General features: G+C 46.1%; 1 protein-coding gene across 1 annotated transcript in view; it reads right to left on the reverse strand.

Moving 5' to 3' along the window:
* LOC103276361 (C-X-C chemokine receptor type 2-like) overlaps positions 1-341 on the reverse strand; it is a 975-nt gene extending 634 nt beyond the window's left edge. The window contains exon 1 of the mRNA XM_021706594.1: positions 4-341. Coding sequence (XP_021562269.1) covers positions 4-341 — 338 coding nt within the window. The remainder of the gene's footprint in view (positions 1-3) is intronic.
* Positions 342-9,188: the final 8,847 nt, after the last annotated feature.

The raw sequence follows: 9,188 nt of genomic DNA on the forward strand, positions 1-9,188 counted from the left end.
CCAAACCTCCAACCGTTTGCCTTGGAGGCGGCCCAGATGGGCAAGGTGAGGGCAAAGAGCAGGTCGGCCAAGGCCAGGTTCAGCAGGTAGACGTCGGTGACAGAGCGGCTGACCCTGCTGTATAAGATGACTAGCATCACCAGGGAGTTTCCCAGCAGGCTCAGCAGGAACACCAGGATATAGGTGACGATCACAACATAGCTGTTGATTTCCAGGGATTCTGGCCGACATGGAGCAGTATCAGGTAGAAAAGGGGGTAGGTCAGTGCCATAACTGTAATTACTCAACTCTTCACTGAATAAATCTTCAAAGTTGTAACTCTCCAAGTCCACGTCTCCCATTTTTGAGGTGAGCTTAAGTTTTGGCCTAAAGCAGAGAGATGAGGGTTACTGCACAATAAGTTCTTCCCAGATTCTTGCCCACCCTCCTGAAAAACTGGGACAGGATTCTTCTCATTGGCTTGCATATTATATGGAAGTATTTTCCCTTCAAATTTGTAAGTGGTGGGGGCTCTGTGGTCCTGAGAAAAGGTCAGTGATAAACTGTACGTTTTATGAAAAGATTACAGTTCCCTTCAATATCAGAGAGAAGTTCTCAGCACCTTTCATGACATCAGCATCACCCAATACTTTGTAGAAAGTTCTCTTTGGATAAACCTTACAGGACATGGAATCCCTCAGCGGTGGGCATCTTTGGCACATTAAGAAAGAGATTCACAAGAGTAATGTGGGTAAGGGTGTGGAGAAGTTGGAACCTCAGACACAGCTGGTGGGAATGCTAGATGGCTTAACTGCTTTGGAATAGTTTGGCAGTTACTCAGTTAACCCCAGAGTTATCATATAAGCCAGGTATCCCCATTCTAGGTATGTAACAAAGGGAATTGAAAACATATAGCACACAGAAACTTGTACACAAATGTTCATAGCAGCATTCTTCATGATAACCAAAAAGCAGAAACAACCCAAATGTTTAATGATAAATGAATAAACAAATTGAGGTGTAGTCATTCACAATATAATGATGCTTTGCTCCATGACATACCACATATATGGCAGTGGAGACATAAGATTATAATCCTGTATTTTTACTATACTTTTCTATGTTAGATATGCAAATACTTACCATCGTGTTATACTTATCTACAGTATTCAGCACAGCAACATGCTGTATTGGTTTAGAGTCTAGGAGCAATAGGCTACAATATATAACCCAGTCATATGGCAGGCTGTCTCATCTAGGTTTGTGCAAACACACTCAATGATGTTCATACAATGCATTTCTCAGAATGCATCCCCATCGTTAAGCAGCACATAAATTCACACATACAGTCACAAGAAGGAATGAAGTACTGGATTAACACCACATGAATGGACCTTGAAATTCTATGTGAAAAAAGCCAGACACAAAAGTCTTCCCACTGTATGGTTCTATGTATGTGAATGATCAGAAATAGGTGAAATTGGTAGAGACAGAAAGTAGTTGGTTGTTGTCATGGGCTTGGGAGAGGGGGAAATGTCAATGGGTTCAGGGTTTCTCTTTGGGGTGATGAAAGTGTCCTGGAATGAGTGGTAAGGGTGATACAATATACTAAAAACCACTGAATTAGTGTACTTCTTTTTTGTTTGTTTGCTTTGTGTCAGAGTTTCACTCTGTTGCCCAGGTTGAAGTGCAGTGGCACGCTTATGGCCACTGCAGCCTTGACCTGCTGGGCTCAGACGATCCTTCCACCTCAACCTTCCAAGTAGTTTGAACTACAGGTGCACACCACCACGCCTGGCTAATTTTTTTCATTTATTGTACAGACGAGGTTTCGCCAAGTGGTCCAGGCTGGTCTGGAACCCCTGGGCTCAGGCAATCCTCTCCTTCAGCCTCCCAAAGTGCTGGGATTACAGGCATGAGCCACCACGCCTGGTCGAATTGTACATGACTTTGTGGTGTGTGATTTTTATCTAACTCAGCAAAAAAAAAAAAAAAAAAAAAAAAGAGATTAACTAAAGGGTGCACAGCCTTGCAAAGTAAATACAAATGTTACAACAATAACCACAAAAAGTCTTAGGAAGATTTTCTCTTTAGCAGAAGGCAGCCTCTGTTACTGTCAACCACAGGTAGCAAAGAAGAAAGCTGAATATGATTAAGTAAAACTGAAAAAATAATGTCCTTTCCCCCAAGGGTGATGGAATTCTTACCCTTCACCTTTCTGAGAAGGTGTTCCTTTCTCCTCTAAGTGAAAGGAGTCAGATAAATTGCCTTCTCAGCATGTCAAGACCACAGAGAGAGGAGATTCCACCAGTCGGTGACCTAGAGAGATGTGGTGGTGAGGGCGAGGCCCTGTCTGGCCAAGAGGCTGGGAGGTAGTGAGAGACTGAGTGGTACAGCTGGCTTGACCAGTGAGGTTAGCAAAACCTGAAAGCAGTCCCATGGTCAAGATCAAATTTGCTCAGAGGGCTGGGGTTTTATCCAACAAAGTCACAACGTTAAGAGTGGGTCACTTCTGAGAGAGGATGATCGGAAATGCTTGTAAGGGAACAAATGACCTGATAGAGAAGAGGCCCACCTCTGACAATGACTGAGGGCATTGTGGGTGCAGGGAGTTTGCAACTTTAGAGAGCAGAACCTCACGTGTATGAGCATCGGCTGTGAGAACACAGGGCTGGGGCTCTTGCAGAAGCTGCCTCATTGGCAAAGACAGCAGTAGTAGTGAATGTTTCAGAGGTAAGTCCAGTGCTCAGCTGTGCTGGGGTGGGCTGGAGGTGTATGAGTGAACTCGAACTCCCAGGCATCAAGGGTCAACTTGAGGTTCCAGAAGGAGAGCATGAGAGTCAGGTCAGGAGGTGGAGAACTCAGGAGAGACAACCAGGACAGGCCAATGATCTCCTACTCCTGGGGTAGGGAGAGGGAAGCTTGTTGTTGGTGTTTGTTGGTTAATTTACCAGTCTCTAGAGAGGATGGTTTGGTAGTTAAAGGGACAAACTAAGGGACGGGAGATGACACATCTGAGATCTGCTTTGTGCCTCGAAGTTATAGGCTCTCCCTTGGTCATTACAAATAGATATAATCAGTTCCCATGTATAGAAGACTAAGGCACAAAAGGTATAGAGAATGGTATAATGGACATTGGAGACTCCGAAGGGGGTTGGTGGAAGGGATGGAGGACAAACTTATCTATTGGGGACAAGGTACACAGGTGGGGGTGGTGGGTGCCCTTAAAGCCTAGACTTCTTCACCACTATACCATGAACCCATGTAACCGAATTTTTTTCCCCTCTAAAGCTATTGAAACAAACAAACAAACAAAAAATATATATATAAAATGAAGACACAAGGAGACCTGGCATAAAGCCTGAGATCACAGGGTGGATAAGTGGTACAGCGAGGATTCCAACTCCACCTGTGTTATTTTCTGCCTATAGCCCTACTTCTTTGAGATAAATCACATCTCATATATGACATATATTTGTAAGCGAAGTTGTTTTGTTTTTTTTTGAGTCAGGGGTCTCACTCTGTCACCCAGGTTAGAGTGCAGTGGCATGATCACGACTCACCATAGCCTCAACCTCCTGGGCTCTGGTGATCCTCCCACCTCAGGCTTCCAAGTGGCTGGAACTACAGGTGTGTGCCACCACACCTGGCTATTTTAAAAATTGTTTTGTAGAGATGAGGTCTTGTAATGTTGCCTCATGGTCTCAAACTCCTGAGCTCAAATAATCCTCCTACCTCTGCCTGCCAAAGTGCTGGGATTACAGATATAAATCACCATGCCCGGCTTACTTGTAAGCTAAGTTCTTGAGATATCATTACGCCAACCTGTATTTCATTCACTCACATTGTTTGATTTTTTTGGTATTGTTTTCTTTTGCTACTTTTTAGACCCAGAATAAAGAAACAGCTTGTGCAGGAATGATAAATCAAATGTCCTCTGACTAGCTGGTTCCTACATGACCACCCAGTCATGTTTTCTGTGATCAAGTGGGGGTTCTTTTATTTGGTGAAAATGCCAGTCCCTTAGTGACTCATGGTAGTTCGGAAACTCCATGGATGGGATAAATGATAATTTATTGCATGAAAATGCTAAGAAAGAGGGGCATTTGCAAGATCCCAAGCATTTAAGGCTATCTTTTTAACAACAACAAAAAATTCAAACGTCATTTTAGTACAATGCCAGTATTCCTTCTCCCTATAAATAGAATCCCATGGAAAGGGAGAGTCAACAGTGGCTGAACCATTCTCAGACTCAAACCTCATGCAGTGAGGAGCATTAGCTGAGTCTGGAAAGGCTATAGGGCCAGGGAAGGGGTGGGCGGCAAGTTGCCCCGAGGGGTTGTTGGAGAGGGTTCTTAGGGAGGAGGGACAGAGGTTCCCCCCACCCCACGACAGAGAGACCTCACGGGAGAGAATGAAGAGATCAAGGGGTGAGGGTGAGGGCCCACTGAGGGTGGGGATAGATGCTTGGGACAAATGCAGGCTGGGTGTCAAGGGGAACAGAGATATTCTAGGTGGTGGGAAGGGTGGGTGTTCCAAGACTTACCAGGATGCTGAGCTTTTCACCTGTAGGACACCTCCAGGAGGACAGCTGTGACCAATGAAAGGGCGGTGGTGTTGAGAACCCAGAGGAGGAAGTGAATTGTGCATTACGTTGCTCAATTCAGGGGTGGAGCTCCTGAGAGTGTGGGATGCTTTTGATAACTTTGAATAATTAATTTGCAGGTCAGCTCTTGAATGCATAGTCATTTCATGGGCTCCTAGAGCTTATATTGGGAAGAGACCTGAGGGGTTTTCTAGCCAGTCTTTCCATTCACAGTGAGGAAACTGAGGCTGAGACGAAGGAAGTGGTTTGCCCAGGAGCGCATGCGTTTCTCTCCTCTTTGGCTGTATCTCACATCCGCTGGCTCCTCCATCTGCCCTGTCTGAGTCTCCCCACACCCCAGCTGCCTCAGGCTTCCCCATGGCACCATTCAGCAGCTCTACTGCCCTTGAGTGCCCTCCACATGTTGAGGGGGGCAGCTCATTAAGACAGCAGAGATGGGACTTAGGCTTCTGATGAGCCTGGTCTTTCTTTCCGGGACCCAATGCCTCTTATCTCAACTCCACTCCTCCACTCTACCACTCCTCCCCTCACTGTCCAACCATCCGCACTGACTTTGAGCCCATCTTAGGGCATCGCTATTCTTTCTTGGTTTATATGCTTGGCACTGGGGCTAAGGACCCCAACTCCGCAGAAGCTGCCACCCCTGGAGCCCAAATCCTCTGATGTGGAAAGAAAGACTTTTGGTAAAAGTGAAGATGCCACCCACGCCCAAACACATTTTGAAAACAGTATCGAGTGACCCTAAGAGCGTATTTTGCTACACCTGCGACTGGTTACAAATGAAAGGAGTCATGAAGGTAGAGCCCTGAACACAAACTTTGCTGTCTTCCAAGTCCCCACCAGTGAGCAATGCCTCAGTCCCTTTCACTACTTCTCACCCCGTCTCTTGCTCCCTGCACCCCAGGGCCCAGAGAGGGCTCAAAGCGTGTGGCAGATGCATTTGAGCGCCTACCTACCCCAAGGGAAGAATTGTAGCAAACGTTCCTCTGTATTTGTCACCTCTCTCCCCTATGTTGGGGAAAAATGCAATGCCACCTGGCCAGTTGATGTTAAAACCAGACAGGCTCATTACACAAGGAGAGAAGTTAGAACTAGAGGTAACTGAGCAACTCAGGGCAAGTGGTTTTTCTCAGTTTACTCCTTTGTAAAATGCGACCAATAATAGAATCCAACTCAAAGAGCTGTGGTGAGGATGAAATATAGGATTACTTGTAAAGTACTTAGGACACACATAGAGCCCAATGTTAGCTTTTATTGGTGTGATATTTTTGGAATTTTTTTTTTGAACTGGAGTCTCACTCTGTTACCCAGGCTGGAGTGCAGTGGCACGCTCATGGCCACCACAGCCTTGACCAGTTGGGCTCAAGTGATCCTTCCGCCTCAGCCTTCCAAGTAGCTGGAACTACAGGTGCGTGCTACCATGCCCAGCTAATTTTTGATTTATTGTACAGATGAGGTCTTGCCAAGTTGTCCGGGTGGGTCTCGAACCTGCGGGCTCAGGCAATCCGCTCACCTCGGCCTCCCAAAGGCGTGGATTACAGGCTGAGCCACCGAACCTGGCTTGTTACTGGAATTTTTTTTTTTTTTTTTTGAGTTGGAGCCTCACTCGGTTGCCCAGACTGGAGTGTGGTGGCCGCTCCCGGCCACCGCAGCCTCGACCTGCTGGGCTCCGGCGATCCTTCCGCCTCAGCCTTCCAAGTAGCCGGAATTACAGGCATGCGCTACCACGCCCGGCAGATTTTTTGATTTATTGTAGAGATGAGGTCACTGCCCAGGCGGGTCTTGAACCCTCGGGCTCAGGCAATCCACTCACCTCAGCCTCCCAAAGGCGGTCACTGGAATTTTTAATCAATTGAGGACATGATGTCTCTCCCACTGTGTCCCCAATCAAGGGAAAACAACTAGTCTGCATTCAAGGCTGACTTTGATTTATATATATCTTAATTTGCTTTGACCTGGATGACACTCATTATATTAGTCATAATGCTGAGTGCCTATGAGGTTCTAGCTTCTGAATAAAGCTCTTTTGTGAATTTGTATCAATTAATCCTCAGGACAACCTCATGAAGTAGGCACTTTCTGAATGAGGAAATGAAGACTGAGCAGTTAAGCAACTTACCTAGAGTGACACAGCTGAACTAGGTTTTAAGCAGTTGTAAAAACTCTTAAAAATCTGGCTGGGCATGGTAGCTCACACCTGTAATCCCAGCGCTTTGAGAGGACAAGGCACAAGAATTGCTTGAGGCCAGGAGTTCGAGACTAGCCTGGGCAATGTGGTGAGACCCTATCTCCGCAAAAATAAAAAAAATTAGTTGAGTGTGATGTCGTGTGTTGGTAGTTGTAGCTACACCAAGAGGTCTTGAGCCCGGGAGTTCAAAGCTGCAGTGAGCTATGTTTGAGCCACTGCACTCAAGCCTGGGCAACAGAGTGAGACCTATCTCTAAAAAGAACTTTTAAAAAATCTGCTCAAATCCTATGTTCTGTCCACTGTGAGAAGGAGCTGGACCCCAACCTCAGATTTCGGAGATCTGTTAGGTAGCTCTCTGTGCTAGACAGCCAGATACAAAGAGGATCCCAAATTTGATGTTTCTCAGTCAGCCCACTTCTTGATATTCAATAGGTTGATTTCATTGTCACTGAGCCCAGCACGGGGATGTGGATGGTGGAGTGAATAAAATCTGGCTTCCAATCGTGATTCTTTTGTTAATGGTCAGGGTAAGCTTAGAGAAGTCATTTCTCTCTGGGCCTTGACATGCTGCTCTGGAAAATGAGAAACTCGTTCTAAGTCTGTCCTGTCTAGTATGGTAGCTACGAGCCACACTGAAATGAGGTACCTGGCAGGGTGCTGTGGCTCACACCTATAATCCAGCGCTTTGGGAGGCCGAGGTGAGAGGATTACCTGAGCCCATGGGTTCGAGACCAGCCTGGGCAACTTGGCGAGACCTCATCTCTACAATAAATCAAAAAATTAGTCAGGCGTGTGGCACATGCCTGTAATTCCAATTACATGGAAGTCTGAGGCGAAAGGATCACCTGAGCCCAGCAGATGGAGGCTGTGGTGGCCATGAGCATCTCACTGCACTTCAACCTGGGCAACAGAGTGAGACTCCAACTCAAAAAAAAAAAAAAAAAAAAAGAGGTACCTGTAGAAACCTAGAATAAACTTAGTTTATTCTTAGTTAAGTCTTTTTGCCTCTCCATAGCCATTTTTGCTTAGACTTTACCTCTGACACGCTTTGAATCTACCACAGGCTATTCATAGATACATTTCCAATAGGTAGGTTTTAGGAAGTGTTCAGACATTCTATTGCAGGCCAAGCTGGCAGCCTACCCCAACCCCTCAGCAAATCTCCATCAGATGCAAGACAAGGACAGAGCCATAGAAACGATAATAGACTATCTTTTGGTCAAAGAGTTTGTGGATTGCAAATGTCTGACAAGTCCCTTGCAGAAAAAATATTCCTCGAAATCCCCAGGTTAACCTAATCAACTCTTTGTGGCCTTCACGATACAGACAGACTCTACCACCATGGCAGCAATCATGTGACTAACCCATCCATCTGCCTGCTGTCCATCACCTGATGTCAGTACCTGCATTTACCTGCCTCTTTATGATGACGTGGAGCAGGCCACCCACCCACTAAGCTATGATGTGGCCATGTACACTTCGAGCGATGGTCAGACCATGTTTCCTGGCTTTGGCTCCCTCTCCTACCTTGAGGAGGTGAATCTCCTCTTTCTCTCTCTCTCGAATTTGCTTTCTAAATAAACTGTATTTTCTAATCTAACTTCTGTGCAAATTTTTGCATCTTTCACCGTACCAGATCACACACCAGACACCCCACACCCCCAGTGGGCCTAACCTAACATTCTGGAGGCCCTGCAGGGAGTGTGACTCTAACACACATGTAGCTATTTAAATTTTTTTAAAATTTAAATTAAAATTTTTTTTTTGAGTCAGAGTCTCACTCTGTCACCGAGGCTGGAGTGCAGTGCACACTTATGGCTACTGTGGCCTTGATCTGCTAGGCTCAGGTGATCCTCCTGCCTCAGCCTTCCAAGGAGCTGGGACTACAGATGTGTGCCGCCTTGCTTGTCTAGTTTTTTTATTTATTGTAGAGGTGAGGTGTCACCAAGTTGCCCAGGCTAGTCTTGAACCCATGGGCTCAGGCACTCCTCTTGTCTCAGCCTCCTAAAGTGCGGGGATTACAGGCAGGAGCCACTGTGCCTGGCTTAAGTATTAATTAATTAAAATAAAGTAAAAGTTCAGTTCCTCAGTCATACTAGCCACATTTCAAGTGCTCAGTAGCCACAGGTGACTAGTGACTGTCATATTAGACAGTGTCGATTCAGGACATTTCCATTATTGCAGAAAGTTCTTTTGTATAGGACTGTTTAGGTGAAGACTTAGTTCTAAATTTCCTTAGCACTTAGGTTCTGCAATTCACTTCTCAGGGGCCTCAGAGGAGGCTAAAGTTCCAGGCCCCTTCTATCAGAAGTGTGTCCCCAAGCTGGGCTCGGTGGCTCAGCCTGTAATCCCACGCTTTGGGAGGCTGAGGTGAGTGGATTGCCTGAGCCTGTGGGTCCGAGACCCACCTGGGCA

This window comes from Carlito syrichta, unplaced genomic scaffold, assembly GCF_000164805.1.
Source record: "Carlito syrichta isolate Samal-C Ts95f unplaced genomic scaffold, Tarsius_syrichta-2.0.1 Scaffold115728, whole genome shotgun sequence".
NCBI classification, from domain to species: domain Eukaryota; kingdom Metazoa; phylum Chordata; class Mammalia; order Primates; family Tarsiidae; genus Carlito; species Carlito syrichta.